This window comes from Embiotoca jacksoni, unplaced genomic scaffold, assembly GCF_022577435.1.
Source record: "Embiotoca jacksoni isolate LCO1_2020_lvr unplaced genomic scaffold, fEmbJac1.0.p SCAF_20, whole genome shotgun sequence".
Taxonomy (NCBI): domain Eukaryota; kingdom Metazoa; phylum Chordata; class Actinopteri; family Embiotocidae; genus Embiotoca; species Embiotoca jacksoni.
In genome coordinates, this window is record NW_027185341.1 from 9529282 (window position 1) to 9553098 (window position 23817).

The window sequence follows — 23817 nt, forward strand, 5'->3', positions numbered from 1 at the left end:
TGTTCAAATGTCAGTCTGTTTATTTAGATACCAGATGACAGTTAACCACCATAATGTTTAATAATATCATTTATCTAAAGTAGAAAAAAACAAGGACCCTAAAATTAGGCCTTGTTGAACACCAGATTTGGAGGAATAATGTGACAATTATGAAAATATGCATATTTGCTTTCTGGCAAAGTGTTAGATGAACAGATTGTTACCTGAATGATACAGCATCTATTAGATATGAAGCTATACAGCAAGTAGCCAGTAAGCTTACAATGTTACTTATAACACATAACACATTGTATTATTTACACATTGGTTTTTGTTTTATTAAGATTATAATTTGTATGTTTTAATGAATTTAATTAATTGACAAATTGACCATTTTACATTGAACTATGGTCTGGACTATTTCCCAGCAGCCTTGAGTATCTGCTGGCCAAGAGATTGCCAGACACATGCTGTAGCCAGCCCTAGAATTAAGTTTCTTATACTTAGTTTTTTATCCTGAGATTCATCAACTGAGACACAATTGGCCCTGTAGTGGTATCGGACAGATCTAAACAGCCCTATTAAGTTCCTCACAGTCATGAACCCTGAGTAGTTCTCTCTTAAATAATGTTAAGATGCTCGTATAGAGTTTCAAATGATTCATTCATCTGAGATAAGGCATCAGACATCCTCCTCATTATGATTAAATCACAGCCAACCTCAGTGGTGAGTGTCTCATTCTCCATTTCATGCTTGAAATGTTCTCTTCTGCAGCAAAAAAAAACAACAAAAACACGAGATTAAACTAACAAACACTTTCACACACACACACACACACACACACACACACACACACAACAGACACTGCTGTATCACTGACAGTCTGGCGCGGTGCGGCGAGCAGCATCTTGTTTAGATTAGATCACATCAGATTAGGTGACATTACATTAGTGCTAACTGGATTACACTATTCCTCATCTAACACACTTTACCTCCTAATGCTCCTGCAGCCTCATTACCCGGGAAACAGCCATCAAAAGAAGCAATTAGAAAAGTGTGAGTGTCTTTCTCACGTACACACTCGCGCGTGGACACATCCGTCTCCCACTAGGAAGAGCACACACCTCGCAGGCCATTAGTCAATTAAGACATTTCTCCTGTTTGATAAGCTAATGGCTGTGCACCTTTGGTGATGCTAGCATGTGTGTTTGTTGGTCTGTTTTTCTACCTTCTTTGTGTGAGAACGGCTTTTTATGGTCTCATTCTCGTGCGGTAATCCTGCATGATGTCTGAGGAATGTCTAATATACAAGCTGGAACAATAGTGCAGCAGAAACAGTGGGGGAAAAATAATGACCTGAACCTCAGTCTCAAGGCCAGATGTCTGCAGTCCAAGTCTCACCTCATAAAAAAGTGTACTTCTTGTTCTGGCTTATCAAACGCATCCATTGTACTATACAGCTGCATGTGTGCATGCCTGTCTGTCTGTCTGTCTGTCTGTCTGCCTGCATGGTCGTAGGTGTGAGTCTGTGCAGAACAGACATACAGAATGTGTGCATACATGGGTATCAGTGTGGGAGTAGAGCTCGCTGTGTGGGTTTATGTGTGAGGCCGGTGGTTATTAATGTAACTTCGGCTCCACCTCTCTGTGCACTGTGTTTTCTTCATAACTGTGTGTGAGGGCATTCATCTACAAGAACACACAAACATCTAAGTGCCCCTGCATTTGTTTACCCTTTGAACTTTCCTTAATCACACAATGTGTGTGTGCGCGTGAGGTGAGTGTGTGTGTGTGTGTGTGTGTGTGTGTGTGTGTGTGTGTGTGTGTGTGTGAGCATATGAAGGATTTGCCGTCGCGGTGCTTGTTGAGGTACAAATGAATGGGCACAATGAAGCAGCGGGATCAAACGAACAGGTTCATCTGTGTCTGTGAACCCAGAGACAGACACAAGAGACACAGACGATGACAAAGAGGTGAGATGAAACGGAGAAGAAGCTTGTTTTTCAGGGAGCAGGGTTCACTGGCGGGAGCTGTGGGCAAATTATTCTTTTTCAACAGTGTCGCCGTCCTTTCTGTACATTATTCCCTTGACAGACAGGGAGGTTTCATGATAGAGATTACATTAAAATGCTAGTAATAATAACAACAATGGGGTAAAATACACCGCTTTTAAACTATTAATGGAACAATTTAGGGCAACAAGTCGACACTGATTTCACAATTGTTTGTATATTTCCGTGTTTCGGTCCACCTCTTTGTTTAGAATAGCAGTGGTGACAAATTGGAAGTTGTTGAATTTGCATATAATTTTAATAGCTTATTTGATATATTGAAGAGCAACAAGAATACAGGGTGTCAGTACTGATATGCTGATCACAGAAGAGTCACATTATAAAGTGTTGAAAGGTCAGATAAGATGCAGCTGCAGAGTTTTGTGTGAGAGCCAGACAGTATTAGAGCTGGGTATGGAACTGCAGTATTTATATGCAGGGATGTAGTTCTGTGTGTTGAAGCACTGGAGCCCACCTGTCACACGCAAGCCCAAACATGGGAGCATGACACGGGGAAGTTGATGCTGGTTCTGACGTCGTGGAACAACTGTGACTACAGTTGCAAGTTTTTGCACAGGGGTCAATAATGTATGTTTTCATCTCTTTAATTTAATCGTCAAAAATCCTGCTATTTTCAACGGTTGTTCCAGATTACTCACTTAGACTGTGATTGTCCAATTTCAGTGGCAACAGGTGCCTGCATATATTTTACAATAAAAGCCTTTTTTAAGAAATGAAGCCGTTGTCTCTACTGAAATGCTGGAGGGCTGTTTCATTTGAAATGGATACAGGAAATGTTGAGTTTGTTTAAACGCATGCAGTAACTTTAACAGGGCAAACAGTAGCGGATCAAAACGTGGCTTTGAGCTCACATCCTGAATGAATCAATATATCAATAACAATATGACAACTTTGACTATTTCATTTGTTTTTATTGAGACACTTGTATGGCCTAAGTTTTACAAATAATTGGACCTTCATGCGTCATGCATCTACAAAGAAGAAGTATAAAGGGCGCAGCGTCGTTTTGGTAGCAGTACAACTGTGTTCTTATGGCACCGTCTGAATTGTTTTGATAACTGGAAGCTCTTCTGCGTGCCGCCGGCTAGTTAACATCCGCCAATGGCCTGCATATGAGGTATTTAGGTGACGTCTGTAAATTGTTGTGTCCACCGTTAGTTCGCAAATGAGGCGTCTCAGGACCATCTGTTAAAAAGAAAACAACCAGAGTTACACTCTTCCCCTAAACTGCATGAAAACTACTTTCTTCAAAGTCAAGACATTTTTACAAGTACTGATAATCGTTAGACAGTACGTAACAATTGCAATATAAGTATAACTTTATGAATAAAGAAACAAGCCCCTAAACTGTTATTAAGTGGGATGACATCCTTTTGCCTTCAAAAACAGTTAAACTGTTGTAACATGATAAATAATACCATTTGTGACAAACTGACAGGCTTGGAAACATGTCAGAGAAACAGAGAACAACCTACTCCGAACAATGACAGCCTCCTCATGCAAATCTGGTCATTCAGCACATCACATATGTCCTCAGCATAAAAACAACAGCACTGATTGTTTGCTTACACGCCTAAAGTATCTTACATTTCCATTTTCCCAGGAAGGGACTAAATAATGAAACAAAGCTGGAATTAGCATAATGGTGTTATAGTGCCAGATAATGTGTTGTCTGGGTTCAGTGCTGAATTATCAACGGGGCAAAGCAGACAACTGTCCTATTTAATGTCAGTTAAATTCAGTAACTTTATTCATTTCAAACAGGGAACATTTCATCTTGTGGACCAGTTTTATAGGAGATATCTCTTACTTGATAATGTGGTGAGACAAATAGGACCTCAGATGTGATCTGCCACACAGTAACCTGTGAAAAATAGTATTACAGCATACAAAATATGGGCTCGTGTGAAAATATAAAGAAGATTAGTGCCGGTAGATACTTAAAGACGTGAGAAGAACAGGGGGCCGTACAGTTTCTGTATTTGACCCTGGGCACCAATCACGTTAACCCACCCCTGTCTGGTTGGATGAATGGGTGGATGAATTGCTTTAGTTTGATCCTGGAGATTGCTGTTCACATCACCTCTCCCACCAACAGTCAATGCTGCTTTCAGTAATTTCACTCACTGAAACCTGAACCACATGGGCGACGGACCAGAAAACACTTTAAAACCTTTTCGTACAGGTCGTGTGGGTCAGTTGAAAGCCAATTACAACCTATTTTCTCATGTTCGTATGATGACTTTTTGAAAGCGGCATCATACGAGTGGAGTAATTTATCAAACGCCAGTGAAATTCAATTTGGAAGCGTCAGGCTCAGAGTTAATGGTGCAATATTAGCCCTGGGTGTTGTTGGTCTCATATCTTTGCCTTTGGACCTAACCTACATTCAGGTCTTGTGGGAATGATGACTTAATACCAAGCAATGACTTGTAAGTGTTTACTTGTTCACACTCAGATAATCTGTCGGGATCCTCGTATTGAAGTTGCCTGTGGATGCTGCTTGCTTTTGACTACTTTTTGTTTCGCTGTGCGTACATGCAGTCAGTGAATGACCCATTTCAACTTTCAGATACAAAAAGTTCTGTGAGCTGTCACTACAATGCTGCTGTTATATAAATTGTTTGTTTATTTTATTCTAGCTGAAAGCGTAAGTCAAAGGAAGAATTCCCCCTGGTTTTTATGTGGATGTCCACTCAGTGAAAGCTGAGTTATCTTAGCATAGACTTTAAAGAGAGGACATCACTGTAAAAATACGTGGATGGCTAATTTACAACTGTGGCTAAATCCTTTTCTATTTTAAAGATCCCTAATTTACAGGTATTCTTTGTTTAACTCTTTTAAATCAAACGGTAACAACAATAATTCATGTTTTTATGGTCATGCGCTGAGTTGCTGTGTTAAACTAAGCTGGCTCATTGGAGCAGACTTGGAAGTCTAACTTCCTGCTATAATGCAAAGAGTGTGTACACAAAAACAAGATAAGGAGCTTCTTTTAAAATGATTACTCTTTATTGTTACTACATTTCCTTTTGTCCTCTGCCAAATGGTATAACATATATATATATGTTTTTTTAATGTACCAGTTGAAAGCTTAGCCATAAATACATTTGAAATGCTTACGGGTTCAAAGCAGGGACACTGCACCCGCCATCTTCCCCATACTGTTTGACCTGAATCCGGTGTAACGGCACCGTGGCTGACCGTATTTCATAATAACCGAGCGACTCCGTTGCTTAAGAGCTCTAGACAAACTGGTGCCGTAATGCAGCACAAGGAGCTGTTATTGGACTGGTGATGCTAATCTCTGTATTCCTTTTCTCTGTGTATCTGTGGTGGTGTTGAGTAACTGTTATGGTGTGCAGTGATTAGTGGCGGCCCACCAGGACAGGCCTAATGGCACGCACCGTGTTTACATTACATTGCATTACCTCGCGGTTCAGTTTGGGGATAACGATTCTATTTATACACGCACACACTGAGATTGTAAAATACACGGCGAAAGGCATCGACATTCACACACACTTTTGACGGAGAACATGCGACCTCGGATCGGGCCTGTTGAAGGCCTCCCATCCGCTGCGTCACGTCAGCGTAATGTGTGTGTACGTGACACCGAGTTTGAGTTGTGCAAACTGTTTATTGCGTGGAGATGAAAGGCCCCGTGAAGCCTTGTCTCGGGTGTTACACGGTCCACGGACACATAACAGCACGCCCACCGGCTCTTTTCTCCTTCGCCGATAATTACGGATACTCTCCATAAAAGTCTGATTTACATACCGTGTCGTATTTTGTGATGTGCCGCACCTTTTATCTTTTTGGCTCGTGTTCTTTTTCTCTTGTCTGTCTGCTTGCTGTCATCGCCTGTTTTTTTTTCTCTCTCTCTCTATGCTCAAATGCTCACACACACACACACACACACACACACACACACACACACACACACACACACACACACACACACACACACACACACACACACGCACGCACACCGGTTGTTTGATCGAGATGTGAGCGGCAGTCCAAACCTCTGATGAGCTTCGAGCAGACGTTGCACGGCAGCGCTGTGATTGGTGTGCGCCCCAGTGCGAGATAAAGGTTGTATGTGTTTATTGTGTGTGTTTGAAAATGAAGCCGTGACTGATTTGTCATATTTGAATTGGGATTTAGTCACTGGCATATTGCCTTGTGCACATGTGACGCATAGGTGTCGATGCTGTAGTCGTATGAACATCCTTCATTACCAGTCTGGTGATTTTCAGGTTTTTATCAACAGTACAGATGAAATCGATATCCTTTATGTTAGTTTCTAAGGTAACAATGCACTAATTACCCAATCTTCTTTGTCTCTGTCTCTCCAGCCTGAAGAGTTGACCAATGCCCTGGAGATCAGTAACATTGTCTTCACCAGTCTATTCGCCCTGGAGATGCTGTTGAAGGTTTTGGTCTACGGGCCCTTTGGCTACATCAAGAACCCCTACAATATCTTCGATGGCATAATTGTGGTCATCAGGTGAGCGCTGGGGGCCAAAAGAAAGCCCTGATATGATGCATCCTATCCTGTTCTGCCCTTTTGTTTCTATATCTGAAATGATGCCACTGGGAACACAAACCCTGAAGGTACCCCGCTCTGTGCCATGCAGAACTATTCGACCTCCTGCTGAGTTCTTCTGTTTTTGTGTGGATCAAACTGAGTCGGATCTTCAAACAAAATTTAACATCAAACGACGGCAACTTGAGTAAACAGAAAATACAAGAAGGTTTTATGTATCTGTTGAGGCAAAAAAAAAAGATCTGATATTTAATTCTCCAATCTGACAAAGTAATAACCCTCTGATATTCAGCAGCAACCGATTCGGCCAAACACCTCCGAGGACCAGAGATCAGTCTCTGACATCACTGCGGTGGAACTGTGATGCACTCTTCTTTGCAGAACTGCTTTAGCTCAGCTACATTTGAGGGTTTGCAGCAAGAACTGCTCTTTTCAGGTCCTCAATAGGGTTCAAGTACAGACTTGGACGAGGTAACTGGTCAGCACTTACATAGAGCTTTATCACCTCAGTGGTCTCAAAGTGCTTTACACTGTTTCCCATTCACACTTACATTCACACTTCAATGGTGCAGAACTGCCAGGCAAGGTGCCCCCCTGCCATCAGGAGCAATTCGGGGTTCAGTGTTTTGCCCAAGGGCTCTTTGGCACGTGGACAGAAGGATGGACCTCCACCCATTCGATTACTAGGCAACCCGCTCTACCGGCTGAGCCACAGGTCGCCACTCCAAAACTTTAACTCTATTTCTTTTGAAACATTGAGAAGTGAATGTACTCTTGTATTCGGGATCATTGTCTTGCTGCATAACCCAGGTACACTTGAGCTTCAATTCACGGACTGGTGACCTGACCTTCCCTTTCACGATTATTTGTCTGAGAATAGGATCAATGTTTCCCTCCAACCCGGTCTTATGCCAAAGCGTGTAATGCAGACATCAGTCCACTAAAGGATACCTGGTCACTGTCATGCTTTGCCTCGACTAGGCATGAAAAGTAAGTTGCCTTCGTATTAGCCACCTTAGGTTTAGGAAAACAACATGGTTTGAGTTAAACGTGACACTGACACTCGCGGGCTGATGGGCATATAACATGTTTGGCGTGATACCGCGCTGCTCCCTCAATTATGGCAACTCGCCCTGAAGCTGCAAGTCATCTCCACAACATCACACTGCCACCTCCATGCTTCATTGTAGGTTCAATGTTCTTTCTGTGTTTGGTTTAGGCCAGATGTAAGGGGACGCCGGCCTTCCAAACAGTTTTACTTTTGACGCATTAGTCCAAAGAACATTCTCCGGAAAGGTTTGAGGGTCATCAGGATGTGTTGTGGCAAAATTAAAGTTTGTGTCCAGGGTCTTGCAGTGTCAAATACTGAGGCCTTGACCTGTATTTTCCTTCGATCTTTTGGGACCTTTTGGATGAGTCATCACTAATGGGTCTTGAAGGAATTTTGGAACGTCGGCCACTCCTGGGAAGGTTCCCCCTTTTATCCAAGTCTTCTGCATTTGTAGATAAGGTCTCTCACTGTGGAGTCCCAGAGTCCCCGACTGATGTATTTCAGTCACCTTCTTCCTCATCCATCGAGAATTGCTTTTTATTTTGACATGACTTTTAGCAAACATGTCTATTTAACGATGATGATTTGTTTGGACAGGGTTGGTAGTTCTTTGGATTTAGTAACTAACTATTTTGTACACAGGCCCAGTTAGTATTAGACAATCTTTTGACTTTATTACATACAAATCTAATTTTGTGTTTACTCAGGTTGTCCATCTGTTTAGTATGAGGTACACACAAAGATGGAAGAAATTGGGGTTGAGTACTTTTTTTACTGCACCGTATATGCTTGTAGACGTTATTACACAACTAATGCATCAGGCTGTAATGGATCCTGAGGGAAATCAGCCAAAGCAAAGCATAAAGGTTTAACTGACCCAATTCCAAATCTGAAAAGCAACATATCACAGATATTCCAATGTGAATAGAAAATATAATGGTCAAAAATTATAAACAGACTCTTTGTTGCAGTTTATAGTCTGCTACACGATGTTGCAGAGAACACAGAGATGGCACACCACTAGAATAATGAGTTCACTATTTCCAATAAATGTTTTATTGTTTCTATTTTCTAACTGTGGGAACTGGCAGGTACACGCGGAACAAAAGTGATATGTTCGTCCATCAAGGCAGGCCAGGAGATCTCACCGAAACAAGGAAACACATGCTCCAATTTGTCACTTATAAGCAGTAAAAGGGAAACTGCTGCTGTGACTGTGACTGAAAGATATCATTACGTTTGTCTGTTTTTAAAATAGTTTTTATTTGGCTGTTTTCATAACGTCATCAAATTATTATTTTTTTTAAAGTATCTGTAAATATATTGTAACTAATTGGTTGGTTTTTAACATTATTAACTACAAATAGATACAGAATTTGATCTTTAAAACTTTAAATGTTGATGTAATGAAAGATGTTAGTCTAAGATATTATCCCAATCATGATTTTAAAGCTTCTCTGTGCTATTTTGATAAAAAAAAAACAAAAAAAACATTATAGAATTATCACCACACCCTGCAGTTCCCCTCATTTCCATGGAGACTTTGAGCTTCTTTTAGCTCATTGTTTTGGTTTTACAGCCCACAATGTTATGCTCATGATTCACTCTACTGGCTCTCATCAAACTAATTTCAAACACAGGATTAAATAGCAGTCGGACAAAGTTACTGACTAGAATCTGGTGAACGTGGTGGTGCATCAAACCTGATGTTACCATCAGGAGTTGGTGGAGACCAAAAGCAGAGCTAAAAGGAGATTGAACATTAGACTTACATTCATTGGGTGACTACGAACACAACAAATGATTGCTAATATTGCTAATTGTGAGGTAACTGTTTGTGAAAACGTTCATAAGGTCATATGTCATGATATGTTAGTGGTGGGCTTGCTCTGCTGACCCCAGTTGGCCAGAAGATTGATCATATTTTAATGATTTAATTAAGTATAAATAAATTACTCCCAAATCCCTTATAAAGCCTAAATAAGCAACATGCAGCTCCCTGTTACTAAGTTGTGAGTGGCGTTTGCATGCTTTATAACTTAGTGAAAATATTAGTACCAAGTGTTTCTTTTTTTTGAAAATTATTTTGCAGCTCTATATTACAATGATGTCATTGTGGTTGGGACCTCTTCCTCTGGGGAGCAAATCATGTTTAGAACTAGCGGACAATGATTCAGTACAAGCAGCAGGGCTCCATGACATTTGAACTGGTCTGAGATCTGGGATTATCAGAGAGGGATTTTGGCTGTCAGATATGAAAACATTTTATTAGACTCTAACATGAACTCTGTGTGTGTGTGTGTGTGTGTGTGTGTGTGTGTGTGTGTGTGTGTGTGTGTGTCTTCTCTTCTGACAGCGTGTGGGAGATCGTGGGTCAGCAGGGCGGGGGTCTGTCGGTGCTGCGGACCTTCCGGCTGATGCGGGTGCTGAAGCTGGTGCGTTTCATGCCGGCCCTGCAGAGGCAGCTGGTGGTGCTGATGAAGACCATGGACAACGTGGCCACCTTCTGCATGCTACTCATGCTCTTCATCTTCATCTTCAGGTAGGCCGAGTGGGGAGAGTGACTGACCTCCAATCCTGTCCCACAGTGCACAAAACATACATCTAGCAATCTTACAAGCTTATAAAAAAATTCTAATGGAAGAATAGCATCAGAGGGAGTTCAATCATGGCAATATTTCAGATACGAGTGTGTTTGTAAGACTGAAATCAGTCGACGGCATGACAAGACTAAGTGATTCCCTCTTTTGGTCCAAAGTCCGTAATTCCTTTTTTCTGCCTATTTAGGCTTTGTGGCTGAGCTCAACAACAAAAAAGTGTGTGTAGGTTCTTTGGACTTGTCTGACATACCGACACACACTTCATCATCAAATAATACAAACAGAACAGACATGGTTCTTCATGTATTAAGAAGGAAACAGTTGAACAGTCAACAGCATGCCTCTGTACATATGTGTTAGATACATCACAGCCTTTTACTGCTCAATTTCAACAGCGTGTTGTGTAGATTCAGATGTATATGAGGCCATGCGGGCTCTCCAGTACAAACACACACATATACAAACACACACAAAGTTTCAAAGGCCTTGTATATATATGCATAGATAAACAGCCCTTGATTTGAGTGAAGAGTTGCCAAGTTGACACAGCGGAGGCCCGTTCATTGATCCCTCCGCTCCAGTAGCGCTCCAGCGTCTTTGTTTCTGAATAAAAGGCAGACCGCAGTGCAGAGTCAGCTGCTTCGTAATAACAACACCCCCAATTGGTTGTTTTATGTAGCGCATCTGTCTATGTCTTTTGTTGCGTTTTCTTCTCTTCCTCCTGTCAGCCTACATTTATATGTTAGATTGTGTTACTGTATATACAGCACTGGCCTGTCCATGGTGTTGAGATCAGAGCTCTGTAGGGACCATATCATCTGTTGGGGGAGTCCTTGTTCCTCTTGTGGCGGAAGATAAATCTGCATGACTGCATGTTTGGACTCGTTGTCACGCTGCAGAAAGAATTCGGGACAATCAGACGCCTCTCTGATGGTATTGGTAGATGGATAACAATGCAAAAAAAAAAAAAAAAAAAAAAAAAAAAAAGACTGAAGTGCCAAAATGTTGCACAGAACTGTATCTGAGGTTCATTCTCCTGTTTTTGTTTCCAGGATACATAATTCAAAGAACACCACAACAGTCGGCCGACGAAACTGTCCAGTTCCATTGACCATGTGTTTTGTGTTATTCCCTATAAATAGATTTTTGTCAAAACATTTTCGCTGAACTGACTCCACTTTTGCTTGATGTACTACTGAAAAGATTTGATAAAATAAATAATAAAACAATGTTTAAAATTATACATCTAACAACCTAAAATATGTCAGTTTTCTTTCTTTCTTTTTTTAATTTATTTTCCTTTTTTATTATTACTTTTTTCTCCTGTCAAAGTCACCCCTTATATCCCAAAAATATTAATAATATTAAAAAAAAGAGGGGAAGCAAGAACTATCAATTAATATCTGGTATGGAATTGGGTCTTTAGGTCACTTTTTGGGGAAATATGCATGTTTGCTTTTGGTCCTGAAAGTTAGCTGAGAAGACTAATAATTATGAAGCTGGAGCCCGGATTGATTATCAATAGCAAGCAAGTTTATTCATGTAGCACATTTTGTACACATGTAATTCAGTGTGCTTCACATAGATAAAAGCAAAAGAAGGAATAGACACATAAAAGATGCAATACATATTTAAAAAAAACAGTGCAAGGTCGATGAAATAGTAATTAAAAAAGAGAATTATTATAAGATAGGAATATTAAAAAAAAGTACAAAGCAGAGTGAAAAACATTAGTAAAAGTATATATTAGAAAATCATTAAGCATAAATTATTGAGATGTCACAAACCTGCCAGCAGGGATGAGAGGTTTACTTAACTGTAAAGTGCAATGGTATTTAAACATTTACAGAGAGAGAGCTTAATCAAAAGCATATGCAGATAAAAAAAATTTTTTTTAATAGTTTGGTAGTTTAACATGAAGACTGGAAGCAGGAGGAAACAGCTAGCATGGCTCTGACCACAGTCAAAACTTTTGTTTAATCTCTTTGCAAACAGAAAAGTAAAGATTTGTCAAATGTAGGTCTTCCCTTATAGAACTTCCCAGAGTCTCGTCATCTCAGTTTGGTTGTTAAGCAGTCAGTGGGGATGCTGCACAAAAGACCTGGATGAATTGATCAACGTTAGCTGGCCAGCAAGCTAATACAGCACATACCTCCCTTATGCAACCATGCAAGATATTAGTAAGTGAGCTTTGGAGGTGGATTTTGTGATCCAAACGGAGCCAAGCTAGCCATTTCCCCTCGGGGATTAATAAAGTGTATAAAATCAAAATCAAAAAATAAATCAAAATATTCTTCGCGTACAATATGCTAAGCTAAGCTAAGCTAATTAACCTCCAGTTTTGATTTATTTTCCCACTTTTAAGAAAAAAGCAGCCAAATACTGTTGAACTTTTCCTTTAAATATAATTACTGCCAATTAGTTGTCAGTGATCTTAGAAAATACACGAGGTGTCACTTGCCTTGGTTTGTGTCGCTCTCCATGGTGCTGAACTTAACCTGGTACAAACACACCATGACCATTCCCTTATCTTGGCAGCATTTCTGCCTCAATGCATGATGGGCCGCCTGATATGACCCAATAAAGGGCAGTGCTTCATATATGTTGTTATCTATGCCATTTTTTCTGCTCACAAACTTTGTGAATATTTGAATTTAAGCTTACGTGTAACAATCTTCTGTGTAGAAGTTCCCATCAATGTTATTCTGCAGCAGTGCAGCGCTGTAATCAGTACAGGAGAGTCAGAACGAGTCCTTTTTGCCAATAATTTCAGTTTATTTGTTCGGTATCTAATGAGTTGGCCTGATGTAAACATTTATCCCTCCTTTTCCTGTTTGTTTTTTCCCGTCCCGTCCCCTCCCCACTCCCCTCTTCTCCCCCTCCCTCCCTCCTGTGTCAGTATCCTGGGGATGCATCTGTTTGGTTGTAAGTTTGGGTCGGAGAAGGATGGAGACACCGTGCCAGACAGGAAGAACTTTGACTCGCTTCTCTGGGCCATTGTGACTGTCTTCCAGGTGAGCATAAACCCTCTCCCCTTCCCCTGACTGTTAAATAGTCACATTTAACTGTGTTAGGACAATTTAACTGCAGCTTTATGGCTGTCTTTAAAGTCTGTTGAGACATTAAAAGTTTATTAGAACCTCCTCGTCTATCCAGGAAGCTTGGACTTCCTGTGATCAGATTGTACCTATTGGAGTGCCCTCAAGCCAACTAAAAACCTTCCTGCTTCATGGGTGATGACTGAACCTGTCCCTGTTCAGAGCCTGAAAAGACAATTTCCTCCCGTAGTAAATAAAATATATCAAATCAAATTTTCTTCACTTTCCTCCCTGCCTCCCTCGTTCCCTCCCTTCCAGACTTGCCTTTATGTATCGCACTCATTTTCTTCCACTTATCTAATTTCCGTTTCAAAGTATCTCACATAGTTTTTTGTCTTGCATCATGTCAACTTGGATTCATGAATTAACTAAAGGTTCCTCTGTGGGGTCCAGCATATATCACTCTTAATATAGTAACCATGTATAATTCAGTGAAACATTTGATCGGGGATGATGTAAAGTGTCAGCCAGTCTCTCGACACAACATTATTCTGATATGTTCTCAGAGAGTTACAATGTGGCTTCAATCAACACATGATGAAAGCTTTTAGAGTTCAGTGTCGTGTCTTTCCAAATGAATACATTTTCATCAACACACAACCGCTACAATGTCACAAATCATTGCTTAGCAACTGTAACTCCAGATGGTCGGCCACCGCCTGAATAAACAGGGTGAGGTGTGGTGATAACATTGACGGTAGTAAGTGAGTTTTTAAACTTTGATTATCATCAACAATAAATATCCACATCCATTTTTTTTATGGGGCCTTGTGAAAATGAGCAGTATGTTCCTGGGTTACTTTTCATATTCTCAAATAAATTGCCGTCTACTACTAATAGGAGGGAACACCTTTGAGATTTTCACAAAGTTAAAGGCTACCGCTCCAATGAAAGAAAGTGTGGCCACTTGCATTATTGGTTTGTCCATATCCATAAGACTCTTCGATGCGTTCTCATTGTAATCTGCTGTCAAAAAACGTCTCCTATGAGGCGCTCATGGACTAACCTCTTCTGTCAAACAGGGTTGTTTCACTCATATGGCTTCTGGTGAATGATGTTTGTTAAATGTAGCTACGATTTGAATATTGAATATCCAACATTATCTATCTATCTATCTATCTGTCTGTCTGTCTGTCTGTCTGTCTGTCTGTCTGTCTGTCTGTCCGTCTATCCGTCCATCCATCCGTCCATCCATCTATCTATCTATCTATCTATCTATCTATCTATCTATCTATCTATCTATCTATCTATCTATCTATCTATCTATCTATCTATCTATCTATCTATCTATCTATCTATCTATCTATCTATCTATCTATCTGTCTATCTGTCTATCTATCTATCTGTCCATCTGTCCATCTGTCCATCCGTCCATCTATCTATCTATCTATCTATCTATCTATCTATCTATCTATCTATCTATCTATCTATCTATCTATCTATCTATCTGTCCATCTGTCCATCCGTCCATCTATCTATCTATCTATCTATCTATCTATCTATCTATCTATCTATCTATCTATCTATCTGTCTATCTGTCCATCTGTCCATCTGTCCATCCGTCCATCCGTCTATCCGTCTATCCATCTATCTATCTATCTATCTATCTATCTATCTATCTATCTATCTATCTATCTATCTATCTATCTATCTATCTATCTATCTGTCTGTCTGTCTGTCTGTCTGTCTGTCTGTCTGTCTGTCCGTCCGTCCGTCCGTCCGTCCGTCCGTCCGTCCGTCCGTCCGTCCGTCCGTCCGTCCGTCCATCTATCTATCTATCTATCTATCTATCTATCTATCTATCTATCTATCTATCTATCTATCTATCTATCTATCTATCTATCTATCTGTCCATCTGTCCATCTGTCCATCCATCTATCTATCTGTCTATCTGTCCATCTGTCCATCCGTCCATCCGTCTATCCATCTATCTATCTATCTATCTATCTATCTATCTATCTATCTATCTATCTATCTATCTATCTATCTATCTATCTATCTATCTGTCCATCTGTCCATCCATCTATCTATCTGTCTATCTGTCCATCTGTCCATCCGTCCATCCGTCCATCCGTCTATCTATCTATCTATCTATCTATCTATCTATCTATCTATCTATCTATCTATCTATCTATCTATCTATCTATCTATCTATCTATCTATCTATCTATCTGTCCATCCGTCCACCCGTCCATCCGTCTATCTATCTATCTATCTATCTATCTATCTATCTATCTATCTATCTATCTATCTATCTATCTATCTATCTATCTATCTATCTATCTATCTATCTATCTATCTATCTATCTATCTATCTATCTATCTATCTATCTGTCTGTCCATCCGTCCACCCGCCCATCCGTCCATCCGTCTATCCGTCTATCTATCTATCTATCTATCTATCTATCTATCTATCTATCTATCTATCTATCTATCTATCTATCTATCTATCTATCTATCTATCTATCTATCTATCTATCTATCTATCTATCTGTCCATCTGTCCATCCGTCCATCCATCTATCTATCTATCTGTCTATCTGTCTATCTGTCTATCTGTCCATCCGTCCATCCGTCCATCCATCTATCTATCTATCTATCTATCTATCTATCTATCTATCTATCTATCTATCTATCTATCTATCTATCTATCTATCTATCTATCTATCTATCTATCTATCTATCTGTCCATCTATCTGTCCATCTGTCCATCTGTCCATCCGTCCATCCATCTATCTATCTATCTATCTATCTGTCTATTTGTCCATCTGTCCATCCGTCCATCCGTCCATCCGTCTATCCATCTATCTATCTATCTATCTATCTATCTATCTATCTATCTATCTATCTATCTATCTATCTAATCTATCTAATCTATCTAATCTATCTATCTATCTATCTATCTATCTATCTATCTATCTATCTATCTATCCATCCATCCATCCATCCATCCATCCATCCATCTGTCTATCTTATCTAAACACAAAACAAACATCTGTTTTCTTTTAGTTTTTAGTGTAGTTATAATTGTTGGTGAATTTGGTTTTCTTACTTCTGGAACAGAACCCAGAAGTTCTTCCAGTAATGCTGCTATACATCGGCTTGAAGTGGGAGCATTTTTGGCTAATTAGCTTTCTAGCTACTCTCCAACCCAATGTTACTTCCAAGCCAAGCTAAAGTGCATTTCATTAAATAGCTACATTAGTTTGTGGGTTTACAGATGACGTTACAATTACGACATTAATTGTGTAGTATTTTCCCATCATGTGCAAGCTATCAGAGTTTGGGCTAACGTTAGCGGCTCTGTCTGGATTTTAAACAGCAGGTAATATTAACCAAGGTAGTATTACATTTACTAAAGTTTGTACTTGTGTTTCTGTAACATTAAAAGTAACTCTTTCAAAATATGAGCAACTATATAAGCTCAGCAAACAAACAAGGGTATGCTAGATCAGTACTGTTTCCTCATCCCCGTGACTTTTAGACCCTCTACAAGATCCTCATTTTAAAACAAGCCAGCTGCGAATGAAAAATGAGATGGACACAGTGTTTTCAACCAACTCACCGAGCTAACATTAACTAAACAAGTTACCTCGCCAGCTAGTAAAAATGTCAACAACAGAGTCGGTAAATTGTGCTAAAAAGGTGGTTCCTGGCTCAAAATGAAAAGCTTACTCTTGACTTTCTCCACCTGAAATCACGGACCCACTGTTAAAAAGAATTGCAATGCCTCCATTAACATTGTGTACTGCATGTACTTGTGAGAATTGAAAACTTGACTGGTGTCGAAACAGTTTCAACGTGGGACGTGCAATTATCTATCAAGTACTGTTAAACTGCCAGAGCAATTGTGCCACAACAATTTTGCATTTTCCAATTTTCTCTTTCCCTCTCCTCCGCTCCCTCTCCAGATCTTAACCCAGGAGGACTGGAACAAGGTGTTATACAACGGCATGGCCTCCACTACTCCTATAGCCGCCCTCTACTTCATCGCCCTCATGACCTTTGGCAATTATGTCCTCTTCAACTTGCTGGTCGCCATCTTGGTCGAGGGATTCCAGACAGAGGTACAACGTTGCTATGCAAAAAAAAATTGAAACCATATGTACCAGAAACAAACAAAAATACAGCTCAAATTATGCTGCCTCTGTATCGAGTCAGAAATTATATCTTGTTTTTTTTTCCTCCCTAAAAGCTTTGAGAAAGAAATCTGACTTGTGTATGAGTTTAGGTCAACTTGATCTTGCTTGCTTCCAGGTCTGTAATTGTTTTTCTTTTCCAGTAAAAATTAGGTTTTAATACTTGATGAGGTGCTTATTTTTCAGTGCAGGCTCAACATAACACTAATGGACGGGTGTTCATTCACACCAACACGCACATAAATTCATGAACACCGTAGGCATTAACCTGTAGCCTACCTTTCCTTGCACTCTTTGCAGCGAGGTTATATGAGGACATGAGATCACACGTCTCAATTTTCCCTCTTCTCTTCATCTTCATCTCCTTTTTTTCTGTCAGCCTCTCCTCCTCCTCCCACTCTTCCCCACTATCTCAGCAGTCATCCTCATTATTGTTCTGCTTATTTTCCAGCGCCATAAAAACTACATCATCAGAAAAGTATGTCCGCTAGACTAGACTGTGCATCAACCCACGTCGCCAAATCCCCCGTTTCATCAGTCTCCTGCTCGGATACGTTCTTTTCATGCCTACCCCCCTATTTCTTTTCCTCTCCTTAGTACACATGTTTTATGTCATAAAACAAAAGTGATATGTTATCCAGCACCGCGCCATGCTTGTCGTTCGACTCGGAGACAAGAAAAGAGCGAGAGGCAGTAAAAAAGAAAGAGAAGAAGGTGGATTAAGGGTTGTTGTTTCGAGCTGGGGGAAAAGGAGTTTCAGGGCCACTGGAAGGAAAGGAGTTAAAACTCATTGAGAGACCTCTTCGCTTTATTCGACACAGACAGAGTGACTGAAAGGAATGGAGGGTGAGGCGAGATGGAGAGAGTAAATCACACAAGTATCCAGTCTATCCCTGCCTGTCTACATGCCCCCCCCCCCCCGCCTCACCGCTCTTCCTTTAAGGGGTGACAGCACCTATGCTTTGATCTCTGACGCTCTTTAGCTCTTCGGCTGAAAGGGACCGAGAACAGATGAGGGATGGCAGAGAGAAAGGCTGACAGCCTAATAAAATATGGATTAATTGGAATTGGGCTTCTTCTGCTCTCTCGCTTTTCTGCTGTACAAATACGAAGTGCGTGACTGCGGTGAAAGGAATCACATGCAGAATTGGGTTTACCCAAACTGCTGAAGATGACGGCTCCGTACGGAGGCCAAAACCGAATGAATGCACTTCTGCTGACTTCTTAAACTCAACCTAAAAATGATTTATTTTTTATAAAAATGATTTATGTAAGTTGAATATACTTCTGTGTAAAGAACCCCTGACATTAGTGTTTATCTATGAGTGTCAGTCTTGGCGACTCTGCTTGGAGAACAGGAACCTTTTGAGGAGGCAAGGTCTACATTTGAACAAGTCCCTGCTTGGGGGGTAGTACTGAATGTCCAAGTGGGCTTTCTCCAGCATTGTTATAATCCAAAATGTTTGCTTGAAGTTTATGGGATATAATAATCAGGATGGAGCGTACCAAGAGATTTAACAACCGATGCCGGAGTCCAGGTTTTGTTGTCCATTTTGGCAGAGAATGACGTTCAGAGGGAATTTTAAGACTGTTGCGCTTTTGATTTATCGGCAGACTAATATGCTTTAACCTTCCTGGGATTTGGCCTTGCAGTGGAGACACAATGTGCTGGGAAGTTTTTCGAACTTTGAGTGAAAACCCATCTACTGACAATGTTGCTCCTGTTGTTGGACTGTTAATCCTCGACTTAGTTTGTAATTTATATGTTGGAAAACAAACCACATTGTGTCATAAAAAGTGCCGCGGTACGAGCGCTGCTTTGTGAGCGGTTTACTCACTTGTCGTCACCACAACTTTGCCCGTAAGGATGACTAATGCTAACGAAGTGACGATGCCAAAAAGGGTTCAAATTAGCAGGCTAGGTTGACAAGTTTGAACTTTCCCAGCTTTAGTTTATATTTTCATAATAACAAAATATCACATGACTAATTGTTGTTGACTTAGTTACAGTATGAATCCATAGAGCTGTATTACTCATCTCTGGAGTCACAAATGTTATTTTCAGCTAAAAAGCTCTACATTCCACGATTCACCGCCCGGCCAACACAAAAGGATAGAAAGACAAAGTTATCAAGTACATGACGAACATAACGGAGCATTTAGCGGTGAAAGAGCCTGATTAGAGTTCAAAAAGAATGAACAGTGATGAAACGTGGCTCCAAATGAATGTTAATGTTGCGATGCATCAGCCTCACCATATGTCAGTATTGTGTGTAGAGTGTGTCTCTATTTACCCCAAATGGCCAAAATGTCAGTTACAGTGACTTAACTATGAGCTTAACAACACAATTTACCATTATAAAGAAACTGAATAACTTAGCTGCTAAAAGCTAATGATATGTAGCACAGTACTGCAGAATGAATGTATTTCCTAACATTAAAAAATACAAGGTGAATTATGATTCAAGTTTGACTTCAGTGCAGTTTTCCAAATATGAATAAAAGTGAACCAAACAGTAGGAGAAAGAAGTTTTGAAACAAAAAATACCCCGACCAAATGTGTAAACCCCTAAAGTCTCGTTCTCCCTCGGTGTCTTCTCTATTATCACAACGCTGTCGGCTTAATTCTCGCTCTCCTCTCCTTTCTTCAACTTTCCATCCTTTTCTGCAAACGCTAAGTTTATTTTTAGTCGGCCAAACTTTCTCTGCGTCAGGGTTGCTAGGTAACCAGCACTTGAATGACGTGAGCCAAGTCAGGGGAGATATACGGCTGTGGTGCCTAGACACCCACACACACACACACGCACGCACGCACGCACACACACACACACACACGCACGCACGCACACACACACACGCACGCACGCACGCACACACACACACACGCACGCACACACACACACACACACACACACACAACTAATGTCCATATTGCTTTGGAAATAATGGCAGAGGGGAAATCATGTCATACCGTCACATTTGCCTGCTTTTATTTCCTTGACTTAACTCCGTCCTCCATCCTATGCATCACCTCCGTACTCTACTGCTCTTCTTTTGTTTTGTTTTTCTCATTGTGTCTCTGTCAGTTTGTGACACCGCATCCAAGTAACAGAATCCAATATCCTCTGCAGAGAGTGCAACCCGACCGATTTGTCTCTTTATGGAAACCTTTTAACAGAAGAGAGACCGAACGTGTTCTTCTTTTTTACTGCACCTCTCACTGTGACGATAAACATACATTTCACACCCCGACACGCACATCTCCACCGTATGTGTTGGATGCAGGGGAATGCTTCCATGCCGAGCACAACGTGTCCTGAACGATGCATAGTTGTACATGCGCAGTCATTGAATATATATATATATATATGTCAGGATCATTTTCATGTCTGCTTCCTGAACCAATGATGCCCCACAATCGATGGAGGATAAAACCTTGGCTGTGCTTCACTTTCTTACTGTCCGGATGCTTTAAGTAGTTCAGAGTTGCTGGACGTGCACATGTGCAGCACACGTCTGCACACTGTGACGCGGGACAGTTGCTTTTTGATATGTTCTGTTGCATGGGAGAGTCCCAGATGTTCTGAGCAGGCTGAATCTCCTTTTTAACGTTCTCTCTCTGCTCTTGTCTACTGCCCGTTGTTCCACCTCTCACCTCTGTGCCTCTTTTCCTGTGTGCGCCTCCCTCTCCTGTCCGGCTGCACCGATCACTTCCACTAATAGGAAGTGTCCAAGCGGGAGGACTTGCATGCCCAGCCGAGCCTAATTCAGCTGCCTGTAGAATCAGGGGTATGTACAGCACTGCAGCTCTGCCTTCCCTCCCCTACTATTTAATTGACTACCCCCCCCTCAGCCCTCCCTCCCCACCCGTTCTCCTCATCCTACCCTATACGGAGGCTTTGCGGTGATGCCACAGGTCTCTCAGCGGCTACAGCTCAAAGTTCACTTGCAGACGTACTGCTCATCACCGATTGGACGATGAAAGAGTTTTCCTTTACTAACATTTGCTTTTTGGTGTCAGTTTGCTTTAGCTGATTAAACAGTTTGTGATTTGATCTGAGACATTATACAAATGCCTTAAAGGGACATTTTAACCAAATTACAAAACAAACCTCTTTTCTAATTTGCCCCTGGTGGTATTGCGCTGTGCTGTGTGTTCAATTTTATTCATAGTAGCTTTGATTTCTTCGCTGCAGCCAATCCAATCCGATAGAGTACTGACGTGGGAGCTTTTCCAAGGCTTGAATGGACATCCAACTCTCTCGGGTGAATTATGGGTACAAAAGATGAGCAGCTGCAAATATCCATGTTCCTTTTTTAAAAAAGTGCAAAGGTATTATTATTCTCACGGGGCCTTTCTGTAAGAAACATTTAGGTTAAGTAGTATAAAATTCCGTTTCATGAGCCGCTAATGGCAGAGGAAAGCTAAAACGTAGCCTTTGTAGAGAAGGTAAATCCCTCGAGTGTCATAGATTCAACAGAGCTGAAATCCCAATCAATTTTAATGAAAGACAAGTCCAAGTCTGAGTCCAATTTGAAGTGAAGTTAAGCTGAAGAGGTTTGAAATGCACTGTTTGCTAAAAGTGTGCCTAAAACTTTGAGGAACAAAACTTTGAATTATGGCACTAATTCAAGTTTTTCTTTTCCACAAAGTTATCAACTAACTTTGAAAGTCTGAGTTGTTTAAATTTATTTGTGTAAAGTGTAGATGGGATGACAAGTTGAATCTTCTGAAAAGTGAGAAAACATCTTCAGACACACTCTTTTTCAGTATTTAAAGCCATCTGCTACACCAAACTCTATTTAAAAACAGGATTGTCTGGACGTGGGAAAAGGACATTTTAATTTACACTCAAAATACTTCTAAGAGTAACAACTCCTGCTCTTTGTCAAGTCCTTGGAAGTAACAGACAATGGGAGAATTACATTTGACCAAACAATTTCTAGTGTCGCTATGGAAACTCTGCAAGTCTTTTGGTTATTGACAACATTCATACTTGTATACATTTATACATTTTAATAAAATGCAACTGATGTATATGGGAGCCTTAGCTAAAGCTAATTTGATGTCCTCGTACATACTAAAGCTTTTTAGTGTTAAAACACATAATACAACACCCCAATACAATAAAACAGACATAAACAAACAACCGCTACAAACTGTAAATAAAACAACGACTCAAGTGACAATTATGACCAACAAAATGAAAAGACAGTATATATGCCAAATCCAAATATATCTCAGTGTTGATAAGTACATTAGTTTTTGACTGTCAGCGGTCTTCTAAAACAAAACTAAAAGTTAACCACTGGGGGACAATGAAAAGATTTCTTTCTTTTTTTTTTTTTTTTTTTTTTTTTTAGTGCGCTGGCCCTTTTTAATTCTTCAAATTATGTTAAAAAGATAACTGTATTCAAATGCGAATGATTTCATTACCACCAAACAGGCAGTCTCTTTCTGATTAACTGTGTAAAATAAAACAGTTGATGGTCAACCAAAAGTTAAAGACCTCCAAAATGGCTGCCAGACGATGTGTGACATCATCTGAAAGTCCTCTAACCTGCATCCTGCATGATGCCCATGCTGCTGAGGCTAACCGCATCACCGAGTGAATGCTCAGAGGAGTAGAGGAGAGACAAATAAGTGCTTCAGCTCTTGTATCACTTTGATTTGTGTGTGTGTGTGTGTGTTTTCTTACATCTTTGTCCGCTCTGAAGAGCAGACTCCTCATCAAACCTCATGCTGACTGCTCACCTGCCATCAGCCCTCCACCGCTCACTTCTTTCTTTCCAGCCTCCGGATAAGAAAACGCTGCACCGACGCTGCCAAAACTCTCCCCCTCGTAGTCTCTGTTTTATCTGGCTAGAAGAAGAAGTGAAGAAGAGAGGGGGGGGGGGGGGGGGGATGAGTTTTGGGTGGACCCGACACTGCCCGATAAATCCTGTCGGACCAGACGATGAGAGCTCATAAATGGGGTTCAACTGTGTTTGCGTGACTCAGGGAAGACCCTTATGTCTTATGGCACGGACAGCACATTCAGTGAAATGAGGCTTTTGAAAAACAGATGGTTGTAAGTCTTGTCCTCTAATTTGACACCACTGAATACTAATAATAGGATCCAGGACTTTTCTAATGGCAACATGTTCCAGAGTGTTTTCAGCTTCTTCATATTTGGTTGAAATTTAGCTGCTCAACCAGGGTGGTCCTGACCTTGACGTGGAGATTTGGAGTAAAGCCAACTGTCAAGTCAAATCAGTTTTTATATACACATAAAAGCACCTTGAAATACAAAAACAAGCTTCCCAAAGTTATGGAAGAGTATGACT

The 23817-nt window shown here is 40.6% G+C and overlaps 1 protein-coding gene across 1 annotated transcript in view; it reads left to right on the top strand.

Annotated features, from left to right (window-relative positions):
* Positions 1–23817, top strand: part of cacna1g (calcium channel, voltage-dependent, T type, alpha 1G subunit) — a 182819-nt gene that overhangs the window by 72965 nt on the left and 86037 nt on the right. Inside the window, 5 exon segments of the mRNA XM_069156162.1 lie at positions 6413–6564; positions 10011–10196; positions 13154–13268; positions 17263–17418; positions 21214–21279. Coding sequence (XP_069012263.1) covers positions 6413–6564; positions 10011–10196; positions 13154–13268; positions 17263–17418; positions 21214–21279 — 675 coding nt within the window.